This window comes from Capra hircus, chromosome 4 (genome assembly GCF_001704415.2).
Source record: "Capra hircus breed San Clemente chromosome 4, ASM170441v1, whole genome shotgun sequence".
Lineage (NCBI taxonomy): Eukaryota > Metazoa > Chordata > Mammalia > Artiodactyla > Bovidae > Capra > Capra hircus.
The window spans coordinates 8,359,500-8,384,731 of NC_030811.1; the positions used below are offsets into that span (position 1 = coordinate 8,359,500).

General features: G+C 54.8%; 1 protein-coding gene across 1 annotated transcript; it reads right to left on the reverse strand.

The window, feature by feature from the left end:
• Positions 174-24,931, reverse strand: ZNF282 (zinc finger protein 282). The gene is made up of 8 exons (XM_018046815.1): positions 24,644-24,931; positions 21,349-21,768; positions 13,499-13,625; positions 12,867-12,986; positions 9,146-9,265; positions 7,390-7,503; positions 6,008-6,121; positions 174-2,735 (listed from the first exon to the last, which is right to left on the reverse strand). Exons 1-8 carry the CDS (start codon positions 24,806-24,808, stop codon positions 1,885-1,887), a joined length of 2,031 nt encoding a protein of 676 aa, XP_017902304.1. The 5' UTR covers positions 24,809-24,931; the 3' UTR covers positions 174-1,884.

The window sequence follows — 25,232 nt, forward strand, 5'->3', positions numbered from 1 at the left end:
GCAGAATACTGCTGCCTCCCAACCAGAACCACAGACTAGAGGTTTCCCCTCCTGCTCCAACAAAACTCCACTGAGCTTGTCTATATTTAACTTCTCATTTTCTTAAGATGTGCCTCCTTCCGAAAGCAGAATAGAAGAAGAAGAAGAAAAAAAAAAAATCCCAGTTAACTGGATTCCAGTTCATTGAGGGTTTACTATAGGAAGCCACGCTGGAGAACCCTCCAGCCTTGTGAACATGCAGTCTGCGATCTGGACACCTTTTATTTAATTTCAGGAACTCCCTTTGCATGGCAAAAAGGGGTCTGAGGAAAGCAGAGCGGCACAGATGAGGGGAGGGGCAGAGGCAGAGCACTCAAGAACTGTGGCCCCCCCGGCTGGGAGAGAAATGGGATCCAGGGGAGGAGCAGAAGTCATTCTTGACGCAAACAAGGGGCCTGGGGCGCGCCACCCCACCCCAGTGCCTGGCCATGCAAGACGCAGAAATGGAGACTGTGGCCCATCAGGACCACGGAAGAGATGCACCGACTGGTGGGGAGTCCCCTGGGGGCCACCCCCTACCCCCCGCAGGCGCTTGCAGGGTCTGGAGCCCAGGAGGGTCTGTGTCCGAGTCCACGGGGCATGGCCGGTTAACAGATAGCACCAGTTGGGAGGCTCAGGGCAGGAGAGAGACAGAGGCTCTCAGAGGCTAGCACCTACTGGCCCGGGCCCTCCTGGGATGAGACTCACTTCCTGCCTGGCTGCTCTGGCAGTAGGAGCCTCAACCTCACCCCGCGTGTCCCCAGGAAAGGGGGAAATTGTCAGGACGAGGTCTGAGCTGGGGCACCAGCTGCCTCCGGAGGGCCAGGGGCACCACATTGAGGGGCCAACGTGGGAGGGACAGGTTGGGGGTCCGACGGGGGGGACCTCCCTCCCACCCAGCAGTGCCCCAACACCGAGAACCTTCCAGAAGCACATTCCTGGGGCATTTTGTAGTCAACCCGTTCCCCATTCCCCGCCCCATGACCCTATGAGTGGGCCCCCTGTTGCTTCTGATTTATGTGTGGTGGGTCAGGGGCAGAGAGACCAGGCCACAGAGGTCTCTCCAGTTCCAGAGGTAGGCAGCGCGTGTGTGGTGGGGTGGACACTCCGCTGGAGGCCTGGCCCTGGTCCCTTGCCCGCCCCTCTAAACCATCTCAGCTATGTCTCCCCTTCCTCAGCTATCCAGTCGGAAATTCCGACCCCACCTACCTCAGAGGGACAGGCTAAGGGTGAAAGTCGATAACGGATAGAAAAACGTGTTTGTTTTTAAAAAAAGTATAAAGCGCTATTCAAACGCGAGGCAGTGTTGTCATCACGGAGATCCACCCCTTAGCACGTCCCTCCTCTTTCACCTGGACACCTCGTCTTCCTTTTTTAGGGTCGCTTTAACCCTTAGGACCCTATTTCTTGATCTCGGCAGGGGTCTGAGACTCCCGGGTGACTTTCCCTGACCACGATCTGAGACCCCAGAGCCCAGAGGCCAAATGGGCAGACTAGGTGCCCGAGGGGTGGTGGGGGTGTGTGCTGGCCTCCTCGCTGTCCTTTCAAGGACCGTCCCTGCGGGAGGAAGCCCCTCGGTCCACCCCGTGAGAAGAGCTGGGCTGCCCCTTCGGCCGGACAGGTCTAGGGGACTCCCGCCCGCCCCTCCCACCCTCAGGGGAACCCCTGTCTGGAGTGCAATTCCTGTTCCCAATTTCCAGCAGGTGGCGGCTCGAGGGAGGGAAGGCGCCCAGAGAACCGAGGGCGGGATCGTGGTGGTGGGGGACGGGGGGAGCCTCAGGACGCGCCCCCCAGGCTCGCCCCGCCATCCCCGCCCCCCGGCCCCGGCCCTGCTCCTGTCGCCGCCGCCGCCGCCGCCGCCAGGCCCTAGTCTCGCTCGGGCGGCGGCTGCAGGGGCCGCGGGGCGCCCAGGCCCGAACCGCCACCGGGGCCGCCGCCTCCGGCGCTGTGCACACGCAGGTGGTCCTTGAGCGACTCCTTGTAGCGGAAGCTTTTGCCGCACTCGCCGCACGTGTAGGGCCGCTCGCCCGTGTGGATGCGCTGGTGCTTGAGCAGGTTCTGCTTGCGGATGAAGCTCTTGCCGCACAGCGCGCACTGGAAGGGCCGCTCGCCCGTGTGCAGCCGCTGGTGGTTCTGCAGGTGCTCCTTGCGGCTGTAGGTCTTCTCGCACTCGGAGCACTTGTAGGGCCGCTCGCCGCGGTGGGTCATCTGGTGGCGGATGAGGCCCGAGTGGCAGTTGAAGCTCTTCTCGCACTCGGCGCACTCGTACGGCCGCTCCTTGGTGTGGCTGCGGTGGTGGATGATCAGGCTCTTGCGCACGCCGAAGCTCTTGCCGCACTCGGGGCAGGAGTAGGGCTTGCTGCGCGCCCCGCCGCCGCCGCCGCCGCCGCCGCTGCCGTGCAGGAGGAGGCTACGCCGGAGGCCGCCCGGGGAGCAGCAGCTGCCGCAGCCCCCGCCCGGACCCCCGCCCGCAGCCCCCACGCCCCCGCCGCCGCCGCCACCGCCGCCACCCGCGCCCCCGCCGCCCTCGCCGCCCGCACCGCGCTCCCCGGGCAGCGCAGGGAAGCCGTCGTCCAGCAGCGCGCCCCCGCCGCGGCTCGGGGGGCCGCCCGCGTCCTCCGGGGGCGCGGGCAGCGGGGGCAGGCTCGGCGGGGCGGGCTGCGGCGGCGGCGGCGGCGGCGGCGGGGCCGGGTTCTTCACCATCAGCAGGCTGTCACCTGTGGGGAGAGACACGAAGAAGCGACATGCTGATACGGCTCGTCTGGGGCGCGGGGGACCCAAACCGTCTCTGCGAGGCGGGGTGGGGGCCGGGTCCTTGATTAGGTCCTCTGAGGCCTCCTGCGAGTCATGGGCTGGCGGGCCCCCAGCTTCCCCCGAGGATGAGGGGATTAAATACGGCTGCCTGACCCTCGGACCCGCACAGAGCCGTGAGCCGGAGGCACCAGAAACGGGTAGCTGGGGGGCACGCAGCTAGGTCAGGAAACTCCCGCAGATGCTGGGAAGAGCGGCGCTCTGCTAAAGCTCCCTTGAAAGGCAAAATTGCCCGGAAATAGACTTAACTGTATTGATGTTTGATGCTAATTTATCTAAAGAGAATTTCTTGACAAGAAGGAAAGAATTTGCCAGAACCTATCCCAGGTGAACCCACCACACAGGTGGCTCAGGCAGTAAAGAACTTGCCTGCAGTGCAGGAGACCCGAGGTTCGATCCCTCGATTGGGAAGATCCCCCAGAGGAGGGCATGGCAACCCACTCCAGTCTTCTTGCCTGGAGAATCCCATGGACAGAGGAGCCTGGCGGGCTACAGTCCATGGGGTGGTGGCAAAGAGTCGGACTCAACTGAGCCACCGAACCACCACCACCATCCCAGGTGAAAAGCCTGTCTAAAGGCCTAGGGGAGTGGAATGCAGGGAGCTGGGGGCATGCCTCCCACCTCCCTTGTGAGGCTGCATTTCCACCTAGCATGCAGCCTTTGGCCTCCTACAGCAGTGGGGTCAACTGTGTTGGTGTGAGTCCCATCTGGCCTCAGATCCCGTTTGTGGGGAGCAGACGTCATGACGCTGTGCACCCCCTCCTGTGGAAGTGGCTGCTCGGCCAGCCTCCCCAGGAAGCACCAGTCTTGCTCCTGCAATGATGCTCTTTGCTTGCATCCCTGCCTCTCCATAGTCCATGCTCCCGCACTACCATGGGGTCAGAGGGACACAAAGCCTAGAGCATCGATCAGAGCCGTGACCTCAGGCCAGGACTCTGAGCCCCAAGGAACCATTCGGTTTGATGACCGTGTTCAGGAGCCTTCTCCTTCCTTCACCCTCCATCATCACCTCCTGGATCCCTCATTCACAGTCCCTTCTTCCTACAGGAGCCCCAAACCATGACATGTGTTCCTTACCAGCTGCTCCTAAACAGACTGGGCTGAGCCCGCCCTGCACCCCCCGTCTCAGCCGACACTGCCGGGAGGTCTGGCTGTGGCCTCTGTCACCGCTGCACTGTGGGCCCTGCTTCTCCCTCTCCACAATCTGCTCCTCTCATTCCTTCGTAGGTGTTATTCCCAAGAGGACCCCCAAGGAAACCTCCATCTCGGGGACTGTTTCCTGGGAAACCCAACCCCAAACGGTCCCAATCCTCCTCTTATCCTTCGTCACGCTCAGTATGGGCACGTTTTTTGGTGCTCTGCCTTCCTGACCCAGCTTAGCTCCTGGGTCCCTCTGCCCCTTCCTTTGTCGGGGTTGCCCAGGGGACCCCAGTGTGGGTAACAGCACTCAGGCAGCTGAAGACTGCTGGAGAAGATCACACGTCTCAGACCCTGGCCTCCTACTCTGCAAATCAGTGTGTCCCATTTTTCCATTTTCCAAGGAGATGTCACACCTTCTCCTCCAGGGTCTAACGTGAGGACTTGATAACTCTGGAAATCCCTGGCCAGTAGCTGATTCAGATACAAGCACATGACCTTGTTCTGGCCAATGAGATGTGTTTGCTGGGAAGGCTTCCTCACTCCCTGGAGAGAGTGTAGGGGAAAAAAAGACGGTTTTTCCTTCTCCTCTGGGGCTGGAGGTGATGCTTGGAACAGCTGTGGCCATATTGCTCCATCCACACCACAGGTGGACGAGCAAGGATTGGAAAGAACCTGGGGCCTTGGATCCTTGAACTAACCGAGACTGAAACCAGAGCACCTCTTCGTTACGTAAGAGAATAAATGTTTTTATTCTTTGAGTGTGGATGGGTGGGTTTCTGTCCTCGGCTACCGCAATTCTCTTTTTTAGTTTTATATTTTTGTCTTTATTCTTTAAGGCAGTTTGAATGAGGGTTCGAAAGCAGTGAGTATCCTTCCAGACACAATGGTACAGCTTCACCCAACTTAACCCTCCCTTGACTTCATGTGCTCCCCTATCCAGCTACCAGCTCATCTCATTCCTCTGTTCCTTTTCTTTTTAAGAGTTAGCTATACTTGCTTTCACTACTTCTTTACCTCCATTCTCTTTCAGACTTTCACAATCAGGCAGCATGTCCCAGCATGCCACTGAAACTTTTGTCAACATTCAGCTCCTCTCGCTCCCAGTCCACTCTCCTTTCCCTGGCCGTTCAGAAGACTCTTGAGAGCTCCTTGAACAGCAAGGAGATCAAACCAGTCCATTGGAAGGACTGATGCTGAAGCTGAAGCTCCAATACTTTGGCCACCTGATGCGAAGGGCCGACTCATTGGAAAAGACTCTGATGCTGGGAAAGATTGAAGGCAGGAGGAGAAGGGGACAACAGAGGATGAGATGGTTGGATGGCATCACCCACTCAATGGACATGAGTTTGAGCAAACTCTGGGAGCTAGTGAAGGATGGGGAAGACTGGTGTGCTGCAGTCCATGGGGTCACAAAGAGCCAGACATGACCTAGCAACTGAACAACAGCAACACAGAAGATGTTATCTCCAAGACAGACATATCTCCAAGAAGATATGTCAAAATCTGGATCCCCTCAGTGGTTCAGAGTGTGACCTTCTTTGGAAATAGGCTCTTTCCAGGGGTAATTAGTTAGGATGAGGTCATACTGGAGGAGGGCAAGCCCTTGATCCCACGTGACTCCTGACCTTACAAGACATAGACACACAGATGGTGTGAAGACAGAAGATTAGGGTGATACATCCACAGGTCAAAAGACAGCAAAGATTACCAACAGACACAGAAGCTAGGAAGAGGCAAGGTGGGGTCCCCCACAGCTTTAAGAGGGAGCAGGGCAGTGCCAAACCTCTGACTTCAGACTTCAGGCCTCCAGAACTATGCGAACAAATGTCTGCTGCTTCAAGCCACACTGTTCCGTATTTTGTTAAGACAATCCTAGGAAACTAACACCCCTGCATCCTCGAAAGGAAAGGGGTCAGTGCTTTGATACAGGCCTTTGAAAGGCTGCCACAACAGAGCATCACCCTGTAAGGGGCAGGGTGGGTGAGCAACCATCCCTCTGGACCAAATACCCAGGGGCCCGGCTGGGTGCCCCACTCACCAGGGCCAGAGTCTAACCCGAGCTCCCCGTCCATGGAGTCGCGTGGGCCCCACGGGTACGGCTGCTCCTCCTGCTTTATCCATGACAAGATATCGTGGGCGGAGATCAGAGACTCTGTTTGGGGAGAGAAGGCGGACTTAGAGCCTGTTCATTTCGCTGAGCATCCCACCAAAGGCTCAAACACCACCACACGCAGAGGCCACTGCTCTGCTCAGAGGGCGTGTGCCAGTCTGGGTATCCTGTGCCCCCACCCTCTTCAAGGTCCTGAATGGACCTCACTGATGCTGCTGCACCCGGGCTCAGCCAGGCAGGAGGCCCATCTCTCAGGGGGCCCGTGTGGCGACCGAGCCAGGACTGGGATCCTGGGAGCCCCAGGGCCATCTGTGGGGCCAGGCCAGAGGGGAGCCCAGCCTCTGACGGCCCACAGGACAGAGGGAGGAGGGCGAGGCCTTCATGATCAGCGACGGCAGAGGCAGTGGACAAGGTTCATTAATAAGAACTGCAGCAGAACATCCGCCTCCCTTATCAGGAGGCGCTGCTTCCTCCTCTGTCCTAGAGCCCTTCATCTCCCCACCCCAAACTGTGTGACCCTGGAGAGCTGACAGACTACGAGGAACCCCAGACTCTACATCGGCTTTTCTGCCTGGTGTCCCCAGGGGTCACAACCACCAAATGAGATGACGCTGGCCTCCTCCACTCTGCAAGTATACGTGAGTGCATGCACATATACACACACACGTGTGCGCACATAAGCACATATACACACATGCGCACATGCACGTGCGTGCACACACACACACATACACGCACGTGGGGCCTGGGTGGGCAGAGCATCCCTACTGCTCTTTTATGCTCCCCTTTATGCCTGGACTACCCCCAGAAATTTTCTGGGAGTCATCTAGCTAGTATTCGCTTAAGGAAAATTCCAGAAAATGTAAATTACTTTCTGTCAGAAATATGCGCAACCTTTAAAAGGCTTTTGAGGGACTTCCCTGGCCGTCCAGTGGTTTAGACTCTGTGCTTCCACTGGGGTGCAGGTTCGATCCTGGGACAGGGAACTAAGATTTCACATGCTGCGTGGCATGGCTGAAAAAAGTACAAAATAAATAAAAGGCTTGTTGATTATACTTCAGAAATCAGCTAAGTCATTTCAGTATCAGTTCACTGACAGGACAAATTATTGATGTAAGGATTCCTTTAGAGAAATCCTCCTCGCTTTTCTAGTAGTTACACACAAAAATGGGTACAAAGTCGTCCTCTGGGGAACACACAGTGGTTCATTCCCTGAGTTTCTCATTGGCCTTGGACCAAAGTGACTCAGTCGGGTTGATTTCCCAGAAGATAGGAACGTCACCCCCCATGTGCTCTGGCGGCCCGCTCACCTGAGTTGGGGTCTGTTGGGATGTCCCTCTCCGCCAAGTCCTGCTGGTCCCACACGCACGGGGGCTCCTCCTGTTTGATCCGGGACAGGAGATCCTGGGCGGAGGCCGGTGAGTCTGCTCGACGGGACAGAGCGGCAAAGGGGTTAGGGGACACGGGCCCGCCCACCAGGCACTGCTTTATGTCTCTCAATAGGTTCTTTTCCCTAAACATCAGCGGTAATCATTCGAGGTCATTAAAGCTTTAGGTCTGCTTGGCCCCCACTGCTGGCGCTTTTGCTGAGAATAAGTGGAAACTATGGGGGAGTGATGACATCACAGGGATGCCGCTGAGAGAGCTTGTCTGTCCCTCAGGAATGTACCCCTTCCACGGAGCTTCACACCCGAAGCCTAAGCACCGGCATGAGGGAGGTCTTCCTCCTGCAAGGACCAGCCAGGGAAATGACACTTCCAGGAAGACTTTGGGAGACGGTGAAGGACAGGGAGGCCTGGCATGCTGCAGTCCATGGGGTCGCAAAAAGTCAGACACAACTGAGCGACTGAACAAGAAAGCCTTTTATCTTCACCATCTTAGCGGGAATTTTCTAAGATGTAACCTGCCTGTTCTTTCCTCTGCAGACTCCATTAAACTTCATCTACCTTTTATTGCCTTCTTATCTCAAAGACTCCACTGGAGATAGTAACATGGCTATCTATATAAGCTTTTGAGGAATGAGCTGGATGAACTGGAAAGCTGTCTTCCTCTGCTGGGGGGCTGTTATTACTCACCTATGAATATGAGGCTTTGACTAAGGGGATGAAGCTTGTGGAGCTCTAACCCATGGGTAAGTTAAGAGCTTATCTTAACTTATAATATACTATCATCTTAACTTATAGTCACAGGGCATTACTGTATCTTGTGATGGGTAATTTTATGTGTCCGCTTGTCTAGGCAACAGTACCCAGATAGCGGGCCAAACATTACTCTGGATGCTGTTATGCTGTTTTATTTTGAGGAGTTTAACACTTAACCCATAGACTTGGAATAAGGTGGATTACCTTCGGTTATGTGGGTGGGCCTCTCCCACCAGCTGATGGCCAAACAGGAAAAGACTGACTCCCCGAGGAAAAGTGAATCCTACCAGCAGACTGACCCCGGTTTCCAGCTGGCAGAAGCCAACTCCTTCAATTTAATCCCTCTCTCTTTACACATGTGTGTGCACGCACACACCCTAGTCTTCTTTGGAGAACTCTGACTAAGCCACATCTTCTCAAACAGAGTGCTCACGTACACATGTTGGATGGATGCTGTCAAAGAAGAAGTACCCAGACTGCCCATCAGGACGGCGCCTAGGGCAGGGGGGCGGCTGGCACAGAGGCAACAGCTGTGTTTGTTTAAAACAAATCAGTTCTTCCCACTTGGGAGCAGGTCTTAGGGACCCCCAGATTCCCTACCCACCGAACCTCTAAAATGCTTCACTCTCGGTACTTCGGCAGACACTGTTTTTCGAGGGGAGAAACGAATAGTTAAAACCTGATGTTACAAAGAAGAGAAAACAGAACAGCTAAGGCTAGAGGTGCTGGCCCCTCGTCCCCATCACGCACCGTGTCTGTGCCTCGTGGGAAACCCTGTCTTTCCTATCCATGAATCGTGGACCCACACTTCATCTTCAGCTCAGGCCTCTGGCCGGGCACACCTGTCAGAGAACGCTGGGCACCTGCAGACCACGCAGACCCTTCCCTCAGCCACTCAGCCCGGGCAGCCAGGTGGCTCACTCACCGGTTATGGACTCCGTGGGGATGGCTCTCTCCTCCAGGCCCCGCTGAGCCCGGGCGCACAGGGCCTCCTCCCGCTTCACCTGAGAGGACGCGTCCGGTGCCGGCCCCAGGGGCTCTGCTCCTGGGGACAGAGGGTCACACGGTCGGTACTGTTTTCAGGAATGATCGTCAGCTCGGGGTCAGGGGCACAGCCGACAGCGCTCGCCAGGGAAGAGAGCACAGGGGCCTTGGGTTCCTATGGGCCCCAAGAACCCTGAGGAGCAGAAGGGCCTGGGAGCAGGGGGTGATCAACCCCCAGGACAAGGGGGTGGGCCATGCTGCAGAGCAAGGTAAAAGAAGGCAGGCAGAGAGCACGGAGACGGCCCGTGCTGGGTGGCTGCTGTCAGGGTGGGCCACAGGGCTCCCTCCATGGGGGAGACATCCGGCTTCATTCTGCACCCCAGCCAGAAAGATTGGGCCAGACACACACACACACACACACACACACCTGCACCAACAGACACAGACGGACACACACACCCACACCAACAGACACAGACAGACACACAGATACACAGACACACACAGATAGACACACCAACAGATAAACACACAGACACAGATACACAGACACACAGATAAACACACAGACACACCAACAAACAGACACACAGACATACACACACAGACACACACACACACAAAGACACACACAGACATACTCACAAAGACACACACACGGATACACAGAGACATACTCACAGACACACACACAGACACACTCAGACACAGACACAGATAGACACACACTGACACACTCATAGACACACGCAGACACACCAACAGACACAAATAGACAGACACACAGACACAGACAGACACACACACATACACACAGACACACACCCACACCAACACAGACACACAGAGGCACACACTTACACACAGAGACACACAGACACACACCCACACCAACACAGACACACACAGACACATACAGACACACCCAGACACAGACAGACACACACAGGCACACACAACACACACAGAGACACACACACAGACATGCACAGATACACAGACACACAGATAACACAGACACACTCACAGACACACACAGACATACTCACAGACACATACACACACACACACACACACACACACACAATTAGCAGGAAGTTAGAGTGGGCAAAGGGAAGCAGCCCAGCCCCATTCCTGGATGGCTGTCGCACAGCATCCTATGCATAAGGGACAATAGCGCATGTTCCATGTAGACCTCAAGACGCGACCACAGGGCATCTTCCACCTAGGAGGCTCTCTGGTGTGACCTACACCACCAGCCCCAGCAGGAGACAGCTCAGGCAGGAGGAAAGAGACTAGATGAGGAAACGGAAGACTCGGATCTGGGTTTCAGGTCTGCTCTCCGCCCAGCCGATGAGTCACTTGGCCTCTCTGGCTCTCAGTCTGCTCCGTCCCCGGTTAAATGGACACCGTGGTCTCTGTCCTATGTGACACAGGGACAGATGACAACTCAGTGGAACAGCTGAGGTTGCACTGCTTTCATGGAAAGGTCGTCACAGCTGCTGACCTCAAACATGTGTGCTGCTTAAGCCAGGGAAGGAGCCATTTAGACAAAATGTCCAGAATAGGCAGATCCATAGCGACCAGTGACTGGCGGGGTACGGAGAATGGGAGTGACTGCTCCTGGGTGTGGGGTTCCCTATGAGGAAATGTTCTGGAATTAGATAGTGCTGATGGCTGCACCAGCCTGTGAACCACTAAATCCTACACTCCAAACGTGAATTTATGGCAGTGTGAATCACATGTCAATAAGGACCATCAAAAAAGCAAGAGAGTTCCGGAAAAATATCCATTTCTGCTTTATTGACTATGCCAAAGCCTTTGACTGTGTGGATCACAATAAACTATGGAAAATTCTGAAAGAGATGGGAATACCAGACCACCTGACCTGCCTCTTGAGAAACCTATATGCAGGTCAGGAAGCAACAGTTAGAACTGGACATGGAACAACAGATTGGTTCCAAGTAGGAAAAGGAGTACGTCAAGGCTGTATATCATCACCCTGCTTATTTAACTTCTATGCAGAGTACATCATGAGAAATGCTGGGCTGGAGGAAGCACAAGCTGAAATCAAGATTGCCAGGAGAAATATCAATAACCTCAGATATGCAGATGATACCACCCATATGGCAGAAAGTGAAGAGGAACTAAAGAGCCTCCTGATGAAACTGAGAGGAGAGTGAAAAAGTTGGCTTAAAGCTCAACATTTAGAAAACGAAGATCATGGCATCCGGTCTCATCACTTCATGGGAAATAGACGGGGAAACAGTGGAAACAGTGTCAGACTTTATTTTTCTGGGCTCCAAAATCACTGCAGATGGTGACTGCAGCCATGAAATTAAAAGACGCTTACTCCTTGGAAGAAAAGTTATGACCAACCTAGATAGCACATTGAAAAGCAGAGACATTACTTTGTCAACAAAGATCCGTCTAGTCAAGGCTATGGTTTTTCCAGTGGTCATGTATGGATGTGAGAGCTGGACTGTGAAGAAAGTTGAGCACTGAAGAATTGATGCTTTTGAACTGTGGTGTTGGAGGCTCTTGCAAGTCCCTTGGACTGCAAGGAGATCCAACCAGTCCATTCTAAAGGAGATCAGTCCTGGGTGTTCATTGGAAGGAATGATGCTAAAGCTGAAACTCCAGTACTTTGGCCACCTCATGCGAAGAGTTGACTCATTGGAAAAGACCCTGATGCTGGGAGGGATTGGGGGCAGGAAGAGAAGGGGATGACAAAGGATGAGATGGCTGGATGGCATCACTGACTCAATGGGCGTGAGTCTGAGAGAACTCCAGGAGTTGGTGATGGACAGGGAGGCCTGGCGTGCTGCGATTCAAGGGGTCACAAAGAGTCAGACACAACTGAGCGACTGAACTGAACTGAACTGAACTGAAGGAGAGCAGACTGGGAGGGAGGGGGCTGTCTTCGAGCAACCTTCTAGGGAGGTTTCGGTGAACACGCCCTCCACATGTAAGACAGGAGGGGCAGAGGGCCCCGACAGGAAGGCTGCTGTGACGAGGCAGAGAATACGGTCGGAGGACCGGATTTCACCTGGTCCGACACCGTCAGGAGAGCTGAGTCCCTGAGAACCCGCACACTTCCTGTCACCAGGTGTGATGTTCTCAGGGAACTGGATCCTTAGAACATAAGATTCCCCTCGGGTGAGGGGACAGCCTTGGAGGGTAAATCTGCCTATGAGAACAGGCTGAGAATGCTGGAGATGACAGCCGGGCACAAAGCAACCAGCCACGTGCACCACGCGCACCACTCACACCACGCACCCTACGTACAGCATGCATACGAAGCACCCTGTGCATATCACGCACACCACACACCCACGCAGAGCCCTCTCCGCCCACTTGCCTGGGCAGGGCCGCTCCCATGTCTAGCGCCCCAGTCAGGCCTGGGAGGCCGCCCCTCTCCATCGTCTCCAGTTTACCTGGGCATCTCAAGTGACATGCCTCTAACCCAAAAGACGAACCTCCATGGTGGCCTTCCTGGCCCCGAAACTTCCTGTATGTGACCGCCCAATCTGCAAGGCGGCAGAACCGGCCCCACGAACAACTAAGAGAAGCCACGCCCCGCTGCCCCCCGGAACTCATGCTGGGATGGGGGCTTCTCTCCCGCCCCACCCCAACTTGGGGCTCTCTGCAGCTGCCATCACCTGTGTCTGGATCCATGAGGATCTCTCTCTCTTCTGGGTCACGCTGCTCCCACACGCAGGGCTCTTCCCGGGGCTCAGCCTGAGATGGGGCTTCTGGCTTGGACACGGGTCCCTCCGAGTCTAGGGTGAAGTGGAAGGCAAGGAAGGGCTGAGGGAACTTCACCAAAGGGTCTCCATCAAGGGCGATGGGGAGCCCTCCCCCCCTCTACCCTGGCGCCCCTCTCGGCGGGCGGAGGTGACCATTATGTCAGGTCACCTCTCAGGAGAGTCTAAGACAATGGATCCTCCAGTTCCTGGTGGAGAACTAGCTGGGTTCTGGGACCCAGAAACAGCAGCAGAGACCGGTGGCTTCTCCAGGGCTGCTGGGAGGTAGCGCCTAGGGAGCTGTTGGGCTGTATTCCAGAATAGTAGCAGCAGAGTGTTCAGTTCTGTAGTAACAGGCCCTGTTCCTGGGTCTTTACTTTCCATATTCTTATCAATTGCTCTAACTTCCTAACAGGGAAGCACATTGTCTCTTGAATTTCTGTGAAGTATAAACATGGAACACCTTGCCTAGGGGTGCACCCTGGGTTGGGAAGCATGTCACTCCTCACTCCGAAGATGCTCGCCCGGGGAACGGAAGGCACACTTACCCAGGGACATCAGGGTTTTGTAGTTCTCCTTAACCAGGTTGTTGTAAAGCTCCTTCTGCCATTCATCCAGGTTCTTCCACTCGTCCTCGGAGAAGTAAACAGCGATGTCCACAAAGGTCACTGGAACCTGGGCCAACAACAGTGTTAGTCTGGTGCTTCCTGCCTGCTGCTCCTCCCCAGCTCCCGGGAGGGGTACTGACCGCTCCACCCCAGACTCTGGCCCCAGTCCCCATGGCCCCAACCTCCCCATCCTGCTTGACCTGTCTCAGTGGAGTCAGTCCACTCTGATTCTCCTGAGCTTCCAATAACAGATGGTCACCACTGCCTTTTAAAAATGAGGCATTTCAAAGTTAGGTGACAGCCTGGATTTGGGAGAGAATTGATACATGCATATGTATGGCTGAGGCCCTTTGCTGTTCACCTGAAACTATTACAACATTGTCAATCAGCTATATGCCAATACAAAATGAAAAGTTTAAAAGTTTGAAAAAATAAATAATAAAAAAATTAAAATGAGGCATTTAACCACATCCTTTGTAAATTCACTTTAAGGTCAACTGGGTACCCAAAGGTCAAGCTTTTGGTGTTCAGGGTGACAGACATAGAGTAGGTTCTTGGAGTCTCGGGGAATCAAGTACAAGAAAATCCTGTTGAGAAGCTGTATTTCTGTCACCTCTAGGTGCACAGCTACATTTTTGTCACTAAAACTTGCTGGTGCTAAGGTTCTGGCATCTTGATCTGTTTTGGGCACCACTATGACCAACCTAGATAACGTATTCAAAAGCAGAGATATTACTTTGTCGACTAAGGTCCATCTAGTCAAGGCTATGGTTTTTCCAGTAGTCATGTATGGATGTGAGAGTTGGACTGTGAAGAAGGCTGAGCACTGAAGAATTGATGCTTTTGAACTGTGGTGTTGGAGAAGACTCTTGAGAGTCCCTTGGACTGCAAGGAGATCCAGCCAGTCCATTCTGAAGGAGATCAGCCCTGGGATTTCTTTGGAAGGAATGATGCTAAAGCTGAAACTCCAGTACTTTGGCCACCTCATGTGAAGAGCTGACTCATTGGAAAAGACTCTGATGCTGGGAGTGATTGGGGGCAGAAGGGGACGACCGAGGATGAGATGGCTGGATGGCATCACTGACTCGAACGTGTCTGAGAGAACTCCAGGAGTTGGTGATGGACAGGGAGGCCTGGCATGCTGCAATTCATGGGGTCGCAAAGAGTCGGACACGACTGAGCGACTAAACCGAACTGAACCGAACTGATGTCCCAAGCATCTAGAAGCTCGTAGTTCGGAGTCAGGAAGCATTTGCTGGATGTGTTGAATGGTCTTCGCCCACACTAGGAAGGTCCCGCTGGAGCTTGAGTCGTCAGTTGTCTAACATCAGTCACAAGGTTCAAGGGCATCTCGTCTGCCCCATAAAGCTGTCATCTCGGGTGGGCGAGGCCTCCTGTCTGCCCATTGCGGTCACTCACCAGCATGACCTTATCTGCATAGAATCGTTCAGGATGGTTTCAGTTCTGTGACTTTAGGATCTGAGCTGCCCTGTGCTGACCACCAGCCTCACCTCCTAACACTTTCTGTTCCTGCTGGGCCAGCCTTTCCCCCTCACCCTGAAACCCAAGCCCTCGGTTCTCCCCAAGCCCTGACTCTTGGTACCATCCTTCTTGGTACCTGACACATGGTACCTTGGTGTGAATTAGAAAAAGCTGCCCTCTTGGGCAGGCCCACAGGCACGCTGTCTGGTGTGTGGGCAGTGCCTCTACACAGAAGAGAGGTGCCAGTGCCAGGGTCAGGTGCCACATGCGCACCTGGGTGCTGCCTACCGCCTGGCAGCTCACTCCCATCTGTAGAAACAGAACTAGAACTTCTAATCCCCCGGACCTTCCACAGACTTGGGAGAACCCCCAGCCTAGGAAAACTGAGGCAGAGCCATCTTCATTTAAATTCCCTGCCCGAGATTAAGGTCACGAAATTCTGCAGGTGACAATCGCGATACACTCTGACCTCTTGGCTGAGGCTCCAGGCTGCTTCGCAAGCCTCTTGGCCAGCTTGTTCCCATCTCACTGTGTTCCCCAGGAGGCTTCTTTCGAGCTCTTCGCTCTCCCCAGCCACCCCCAGTCTCCCCTTGATGGCAACTTGCTGGTCGCAAGCTCCTGGCTCGGCCCGTCTCCCAGGCGAGCTGACTCCCCACACGTGCCCTTCATTTCTCCTTCTCCTCCTGCTTGTGACACTCAGTCCACGCCAGCTTCTCCCTCTGGCATCTTCCGTCTCTCCCCACCCTGCTCTCACTTCAGGGCCTCCAGCCCTCCACTCTGCCTCCTTCAGTGAGGCTACGTGCCTTCTTCTCCTGAAACATTCCAAGGACCTCCCTGTCCAGGGGTGAAGACTCCACACTTCTACTGCACGGAGAATGGATTCCATCCCTGGTCAGGGAACTATAAATAAGATCCCACATGCCACTTGGCATGGCTCAAAAAAAAAAAAAAAGAAACATCCCAAGATGCACGCTCTGTGTTTTCTTCACAATCCACACATCCCTCACCCCCTGAAATCTGCCCATGGGCCCCCCACTGTCTGAACCACCTCCTGGGAGGTTATCAGCTTCCTGCCGTTAACCCTCGACCCCTCAATCCTCACAGAGGCCAGAGTGCCTTCCTGAAATCTCCTTCTGCTTGCTTCCCACAGCCATGGAGCCCGGCTCTCATCTTCCTTACAGCTCCTCCTTCTTCCCCCCGAGACCAAGGTCCGGCCCTCACTCTTCCCTGTTTCCTTGCTTTCCCCTTGGCAATTTCTTTCTTCTTTTTTTTTTTTTTGGCTTGTGTCTTTTACAAGTTCTGTGGGTACCTCTTTGTAGATGACACTCTTCAACTTTCCCTTCAGAGTTCACATTTCAACGGTCTTCTGACTGGCTTCGTTTATTCATCTTTTAAGGACCTCACACTAAATGTATTCAAAACCAAGTTGGTGGAATTCTCTGGAGATACAATGGATAAGCATCCACCTACCAATGCGGGAGATGTGGGTTCGATCCCGGGTCCGGGAAGAGTCCACGTGCCGTGGAGCAACTAAGCTCGTGTGCCACAACTACTGGGGCCCGCGTGCCCACAGACCAGGCTCCACAGCAAGAGGAGCCACCACAGTGAGAAGCCTGCACGCCACAGTGAAGAGTAGCCCCTGCTCGCCACAACTAGGGAAAGCTCGTGTGCAGCAGCAAAGACCCAGTGCGGCCAAAAAAAAAAAAAAAAAAAAAATCTGTTACCTTTTCCAACACACCAACTCCTCTGCCTCCCTTCACCAGTCAAAATTCTGGGACCATAGTCTCCCAGGTGGAAAAAGATATCACTTTGCAAAAACTTCACTGTGCTAGGATGTGGCAGAAGTCTGAAACATGGTCCAAGACTACAGGCAGCCTACAGTTCAGCCAGACAGAAAAGATTATTCATGAATTATCCATGAATAATTACACAATTAATAGAACCCACAAGGCACAGAGCAGCTGAGAGACAATGGCCTTCCTTGGATCTGACAAAGAGAATGCATCTAACAAGGCCAAGAGTCTACAAGGAATTAAAACTATGGCCCGCAATATTAACAGTCTCATGGTGCCTTATGGCTGTGGATATTTTAAAATACATCCACAAAGCCTTTGTCCCTTCAAAAAATAGAGCCTAATTCTCTTCCCACTGAGTGTGAGCAAGACTGAGTGACTTGCTTCTAATAACAAAAGAAGTGATGGTCTGCAACTTCTGCTGTTCTGTTGTTCAGTAAGTCATGTTCAACTCTTTGCAGCCCCAGGGACTGCAGCACACCAGGCTCCTCTGTCCTTCACTATCTCCTGGAGTTTGCTCAAATTCATGTCCACTGAGTTGGTGATGATATCTAACCATCTCATCCTTTGCCACCCTCTTCTCCTCCTGCCCTCAATCTTTCCCAGCTTCAGCATCTTTTCCAGTGAGTCACCGCTTCAGATCAGGTCGCCAAAGTATTAGAGCGTCAGCATCAGTTCTTTCAATGAACATTCAGAATTGATTTCCTTTAGGATTGATTGGTTTGATTTTCTTGCAGTCCAAGGAACTCTCAAGAGTCTTCTCTAACACCACAATTCGAAAGCATCAATTGTTCAGTGCTCAGCCTTCTTTATGGTCCAATTCTCACATCTGTACATGACCACTGGAAAAGCCATAGCTTTGACTCTATGGACCTTTGTTGGCAAAGTGATGTCTCTGCTTTTTAACGCACTATCGAGGTTTGTCATAGCTTTCCTTCCAAGTAGCAAGCGTCTTAGTGGAGGTGATGGAATTCCAGTTGAGCTATTTAAAATCCTAAAAGATGATGCTGTTAGTGTGCTATACTCAGTATGTCAACAAATTTGTAAAACAGCTTCTGAGGTTGGGTCATAAAAGCTGCTACAGCTTCCATCCCGGTCTCTCTTTCTGGATCCTTTACTCTGGGGGAAGACAGCTGCCATGTTATAAGGATGCTTGAGCAGCCTTACAGGACAGGTTCAAGCAGTGAGGACCTAGCTGAGGCTTCCTGCCAGGAAGGAAGGAGCAACTGGAAGCCAATCCTCCAGCCTCAGTTGAGCCTTCAGATGACTGTAGCCCCAGTCAACAGCTTGACTATAACTTCATGAGACTCTGAGCCAGAACCACTCAGCTAAGCTGCTCCTGAATTCCTAACCCATGGAAACTGTAAGATGATAAAAAATAATTTTTTTAGGCTGCTAAGTGTTGGGGTATTTGTTACACAGCAATGGACAACTAATACAATGAGCTACACGGTGTTGTCACAGCAGTCCTCGCAGCTCCACAAATCAAGCGTATTATCATCTTCATGTTACAGATGAGAACACTGAATCTCAGAGGGACCTGCTGGGAATTCACTTACTGAATGACTTATTTAAAGGTCAATTCTTTCCTAAGAGGGATTGAGGAGGCCCAGAGACAACAAAAAACATACTTGACCTGTGGTAGGAAAACTGATGTGTGGTGAAGCCAAGATTCAAACCCAAGCTTTCTGCTTCTGGACCCCACAAGTAAGCCATGTTCCGTGAGGTGCAAATCAAGACCCTGACACGTGGTTCAATGCACAGTGGGGCCAGGACTCGGCACTGAGTTAAAGTGCAGAGCACAGACAACAGCAAAGGGCGGCGTGTGGGGAGATGAACACAAGCAACATGGTTTATATGCCAAACTCTACACAGACCAGCCCCGTGGGCTGCAGCGGCAGAGGGTGGCTTAGGGAGGAACCACCGTTAGGACTCAGCTCTGCGAGGCCTCGATGGATCACTGCCCAGCACCTCCTCTGGCCAAGCCACTGGCTTGACTGCCAGAACCAAAGATAAAAAAGGGCCAGGCCCTTATGTGGAAGCGTGAGCCCTCCAGCTGCAGAGTCACTCGGCACACATGTTTTGCTACAAGCAGGTCCTGTCGCAGGCACTGGGATGCTGCAGTGAACCACGCGGAGGAAAGCCAACCAAGAGACACAGAAAGGAAATGAGAGCAGGGGCCAAGGAAAGAGTGTGCTGGGCTGGGTGGCCATGAAGGGGACACTGATCCAGTGATGGCTAGCAGACCCCTGATGGGAGCGACCTGCAGGGGGGGTGGCTTCAGTGAAGGGAAGTCCCTGCCAGGGGGACCCTGTGGTGCGCTGGCAGCAAGGAGTGGGCAAGAGGGGGTGGAGGGAGATAAGGTCAGAGGGGTGGGTTCGAGGGAGGGGACCACTGACAAAATGGAGGTTTTTAAACTGAATAACCTGGGGAGCCATTTGAGGGCTTTAAACAGAGGTGATATGACTGATTTATATTTCTCAAAAGGATCAGTCTGGCTGCTCTGTTGAAAATAGATGGTCTGGGGTGGGGGCCAAGGATGGAGACAAGGGGACCAGTGCGGAGGCCACGGCAGGAATCAGACAGGAGGCAGCGGTGGTTACAATTAGACAAAGGTGGGAACAGTGACGTGGTGGGGGGTGGGAGGAGGGCTGTGTGCATATTTTGAAGAAAAATCATTAGTATTTACTAATATAATGGAAATCAGGCACGAGAACGAGAGGAAGCGAGGATGACCCCGAGGCTTGCGGCCTGGGCAGCTGGAAGGATGAGGATGACTTTGAGGAGAACAGGGTTCGGGCAGAAATCAGAAGTTCAGTTTAAGTAAGTATGTAAGTGAAAGTCGCTCAGTTGTGTCCGACTCTTTATGACCCCATGAACTGGGAATTCTCTCTAGGCCAGAATACTGGAGTGGGTAGCCTTTCCTTTCTCCAGGGGATCTTCCCAACCCAGGGATCGAACCCATGTCTCCTGCATTGCAGGCGGATTCTTTACCAGCTGAGCCATGAGGGATGCCCAAGAATATTGGAGTGGGTAGCTGATCCCTTCTCCAGGGGATCTTCCCGACCCAGGAATCGAACCAGGGTCTCCTGCATTGCAGGCGGATTCTTTACCAACTGAGCTATCAGGGAGGCCCCAGTTTGGTTTGAGTTAAATCTAAGATATTTACTGACAGCCTGATGGAGATGCTGAATTAGCAGGCAGGAATGCGAATCTGGCATTCGAGAAGGAAGTCTAGGCAGGATACAGAGAGCAAGAGTGGGAGGGAAAGACTGCACTCGGGAGCTGACAGCACACAGACTCCATCTACAGCGCTGAGCCTGGATGAAATCACGAGGGAGGGAGGAGAGACCGTAGGCAGGCCAGGAGGAGCCCGGGACCACTCCAAACATAATAAAAGGAGAGGGAAAGGCAAAGAAGACTGAGAAGCAGCAGCTGGTGCTGTAGGGAAAGAACCAACGTGGGGAGGGGGGTCTGGAAGCCAAGAGTTGTTTCTAGGAAGGGTGGTCTCCTGCATGAAAGGGCAGGAAGACGAAGACTGGGAGGTTAATACTGTGGTTCCAATGATCCTTGGCTCTATGGACACCATCAGAGCTCTGGCAAGACCAACAGGATGACGAGGTGGCGGCAAGAGCCTCAGCCACATGAGTTCAGGGAGAATAACCCAATCCCCAGGTTACTGGAAGACTGAGAAGAGAGGAACACAGTAAATGAGACCAGGGAGGACGCAGCAGCAGAGTCCAGACAGCGAGGAAGTCCACAGGTCAGGTGGCCTAGTACTACAAGGGGATGTGGGAGAGACAAAGGAGGCACTTACAGGGGGAAAAACTTAGAGACATAGCAATCACAGTGTACAGACTTATTTACGTTCTCATTTGGGCAGCTCAGTTGGTAAAATATTGGCCTGCAATGCTGGACACCCAGGTTCCATCCCCAGATCAGGAAGATCCCCTGGAGAAGGAAATGGCAACCCAATCCACTATTCTTGCCTGGGAAAGCAGCCCGTTGACTGAGAGTACAGGGTTGATGGGCCAGGAGAAGGTGGGAGGGAAAACAGAATAGGAAACGGAGCATGAATTCTGATCATGAGATGGGCCCACTGGTGACGGTCATGACTCCAGCAACTCTGCTTGGAGTGGTTTTGGGTCTGTCTCCAGCCGCGTGCAGAGGAGCACGCGCAGACCGCAGCCAACGACAAACGGTCTTTGAAGGTGTCAAGGTGAAAACCCAGGCGGGAAAAGCTTCAGGAATTTGCAGACACCCAGACCGCTTGGGAGGGACTGGGAGCAGAGAGGGCAAAAGGCTCACAGACAGAACCCGCGGGCTCTGTGGGGAATGGGTGGAGGCCAGCCTCCCTGCAGAAGAATGTTCCAGACGAGGTTGTTCAAATGGAGGCCGGCTTTGAGAGGACACCAACATTGGGCAACAGGGTGTCAGAGACGTTTGTGAGAAGGCCTGACGAAATGAAATCAAGGTCCTCACCGGCCTCCCTGCCCTTTGGGGACCACCGCTTACCTTGGGGACCTCGCCCTTGCTGCCCGGGGGCAGCCTCAGGACCCAGAAGTTCCTGTTCCTCAGCAGGTTCTCCATGTTCTCCAGCCGCCTCTGCAGCAGCCCGTACTCCTGCAGCAGGGTCCCCAGCACGGCCCACTTGCCCTCCATGTGGTTCCCGAACTCCACAGCCGTCTTCTCACAGTCGGCCAGCTTCTTCTCGGCCGTCCCCGTCCGGCCCTCCAGGTTGAGCAGCTGGCTGGCCTGGGCGTCCACCTTCCTCTCCACGGCCTGGATGGCGGCCACCACGGTCCAGAGTGAGATCTCTGCCGTGGGTAGCTGGGGCTCTCGCATCATGCGGTCGGGGAAGACGGGGGCCCGATCTGGGAAGGGTGGGAACTGGAAAGGCATCGGTCGCCGGGCGTCCATGTCCCATTCCTGAGCCTGCGGGCAGAGTGGGGGAAGTGATGGCCGGCATGAGACCCCGTGTAAGGAGCGAAGGTGGCCTGAGAGCAGGGGACAACGCGTCAAATGCTGCAGATCCCCATTCTCCCACCAAGCGCCTTCCTCTCCGGCTATGGTGTTCACTAAGGTCCGCAGCAGTAGCTGGGCACCCACCCACCCGACCTTCCCACTCCCGGCCTGTGGGAGTCGGGATGGTCGCTAGTCTACCACCCACCTTGACCCATGGCAGGTCAAGGTGGTGGACCCTGGCCTAAACTGTCACAGGCCACTTCTCTTTGACGAGACCAGCTGCTTTCTTCGCGGGCTAGACTTAATGGTGAACTCCGAAGAGCTTGCCCAGCATTTGCTGCTTCAAAGCAAAAATGTTCACGTCAGTCACGCGCCCCCTAATCGTTCCAGCAATCTCTAAGCAGGTTAGGGCAAGAACGATTATCCTAGAGCTCTGCTTTAAAGATGATGAAATAGAAGCCCAGAGAAGTGCCTTTCCAGAGCACAGCTCTGCACCGCCTACTGGAGCGGTTCTAGGTGCTGCAGGTTGACAAAAACACAGTTCAGATAATGGGGCTGGGGGCACCGGAGACACTGGGAGCCCGAGCCAGAGAACAAGCGAGCAGCCTTGTCTCCTTACACAACTGTGTATTCATATTTTCCAAAGTGGGTGTGCCCGAAAATGTCATTCCCTGAGGAGGGGGGAGGGGGGAGCATTTCTAAGAGGAGGAGAAGATCCCCCCACCCCTCCTGCTTCCCCAGGGGAGGGGTACCCAGTGGCCCTGGCCCTCCAGTACCCCCAGCTCTGGGTCCTCACCCAGAAAGGCAAAGTCCCCAGGATGCAAGTTAAGAGTTGATCCCTATGACCAAGAGAGGGGTGGTCACTGTGTAATGTTGACCCGGGGACTGGCCCCATACCCCACCAGCACCCAGGGCTTGCTGGACAGCAGGGCTGAAATGGTCTCTCCTTGCCATGTGACAGGGGAAGGGTCACCTTCTGTTCTCTCTGTTGCTGCTGAAGGGGCCCTCAGGATGGGTGAAGTGGAGACCTGTTACTTAGAGGTGAGTTGGGCAGCTCGGGACAGACATGCTCACGGCCCTCTCAGACTCGGCACGGCTGTGGCAGCCACAGAGGAAGATCACACAGGTTCCAGGGAGCGACTCCTGACATGGGAGAAAAGGCAGCAGGGCCTGGGCGAGAGGTCCTGGCATCTCCAGCAAAGCTGTGCCCTCAGCACACAGAGGTGTCATTCCAGCCTGGCCCACCGAACAGGTCAAGGGCTGACGGGTGGAAGTTCAGAACGTCACTGGGCCCAGTTTACTTTTTGCAGGTGTTGGGGGAGAAAAATTTTCCTTCTACCCTTCTAGGTCCTTCCCTGGTCTCACAGTCAAATTGCCATAAGTCAGATCAACATCAGAAAAACAAATTCAGTAACACGTATACCTCCTGTATTGGAGAAGGAAATGGCAACCCACTTCAGTATTCTTGCCTGGGAAATCCCATAGAGGAGCCTGGCAGGCTACAGTCCATGGGGGTGTTAGACTCCAAAGAGTCTAACACGACTGAGCGACTAAACAAACAAACATACCTCCTGTAAACATGGCGAGACCCAGAGACCTGAGTGATCTGCCAAAATGACCCAAACCACTGTATGAAGTACCGTCTTCAGCTAAAGACAAAGGATGACGTTGGGGGGCTGGGGAGTTAGTTATGGGGGTGCCCAGGGAAAGGATAGGATGTAAGGGCACAGGTTAATGCAGATATAAGTCGCTGCCTTCTCTGATAAAGAGTTTTTAGTGACTGAGTCATGCCCTCTTCCTGGTATAGCGATGGAGGTTTCTCTTCTACAAAGGGAACTCCTACTTGGTTTTCAGAGCATCTCCTGTGCCTGCAGCTCCTCTAAAATAACCATCTTAAAATAATCCTGGTGCCAAGGAGGCAGATTTTGGGGCGGCAGATTCTGTTCCCCTAAACAGGTTTGGAGATGTAAGGCTGAAACATGGTCAGACAGGACACAGCAACTCCTGGCCAATGTGTCAGAACCTGGCTGGCTGAGAACCAGACCAGGGACAGAGAGGGGCTTGGCGGAGTCCAGCCGAGGTCAGGTCCCACCCTCTGCCCCTGGCAAAGCCATGGAGGCCTGTCTCCGCCTCACACACAGCCCTGGAGCTCTGGCTCCCCAATTCGTCTGCACCGTGAGCTCCTCCTTAAGGACCGGTGCCCACTCTCAACCCCAGAGACTCAGATTTCACCGGTCTGGAGGAGGCTTGGGAGTCAGGAGTCTTGAAAGGTGCTCAGGTGCTTCTAACAGTGCGGCCAAGTTTGCCCACCGCTGGCAAGAGGGCAAAAAGCACCTCCCACCGGCCCCTTCCTCGATCACAGCCGGTGCCAGGGAGAAACGTGAATCGCTGTTACCCTTGGGGAGAGATGATGGCCGTACAACATTTAAACACACCTTTCTGTCTGAGTTGGCCGCAGCGGTAAAATCTGACCAGGGACCCCGCGCGTCCAGGTCCCCAGCCTGGCGCGAGGCGGCCGGCCAGCCCCTAGGTGGGCCGGGGCCGGGGTCGGGGACGCGGTCACGGCGAGGACCGCGCGTTCCGGGCCCTCCCCCCGCAAATCCCTGGCCCCGCGGGGGCCTCCCCGGGGCGCCGGCTCCGGGCCTGGCGGGCACGCGGCCTCGGGGGCCCGCCGCTCCGGGGTGCGGGCGGGGGCCTGCGAGGGCGCCGGGCCCGGCCTGCCGCGCGAGCCCCTGTCCCCCCCGACCCCACCCCCGCCCGCGGCCCGGGGCCCCCCGCCGCCCCGGCCCCGCGCCCCGCCCCCACGGCAGGCGGGCGGCCATGGCGCCGGCGGGGGTGCACCCACCTGCATGGGCGGCATTCCCTCGGCCATTTCCCCGCGCAGCGCCGGCTCCTGGTGGCAGACCTCCTCCGGGGGCAGGGCCTGCGCCCAGCTCCAGCTCCCGCTGTCCAGCCCCAGGCCCTGGATGCCCAGCTGCTGAGGCTGCGGCCGTGTTGACACAAACTGCATCCTGGGAGCGCTGTTCCCCCGCTCGGGCCGGCCAGGGAGAAGAAGAACGTTTTCCAGGCGCCTTCCCCCTCGCCGGGGCCGGACAGCTCCATCTACAGCCCGTAGGAGCAAACAGTCCCCTTCGGCGGCGCTCCCCGCCCCTCCGCCGCCCGCGCCGCCAGCCAATGGCCTCCGAGCTCCTGCCCGCCTGCGGGGACCGACGGGGGCCGCTCCGGGGCCGGAGCCACCGCCACCCCGAGGTGGCCCTACAGCCCGTGGGCCCCTCGGTGCGGGTGGCCTACCCCAAAGTCCCCAACCGCTCAGGGTCCCAAGCCCGGGGAGGGATTTCTGTCCGTTGGGCTAATATCTATTGGGCATTCCAAAGGACCTGACCCTTCTGAAAAATGTTGCAGTTGTCTTCAGCCACCTTTGTTCTGGCCTTGCC

Coding starts and splice junctions, on each gene's coding strand:
- ZNF282 (XM_018046815.1), bottom strand. CDS start 24,808: ATGCAGTTTGTGTCAACACGGCCGCAGCCTCAGCAGCTGGGCATCCAG. Junction 13,626..21,348: donor GCAAGGGCGAGGTCCCCAAG/GTAAGCGGTGGT, acceptor TTGTTGGCCCAG/GTTCCAGTGACCTTTGTGGA. Junction 2,736..6,007: donor CGGGTTAGACTCTGGCCCTG/GTGAGTGGGGCA, acceptor CTCTCCCCACAG/GTGACAGCCTGCTGATGGTG.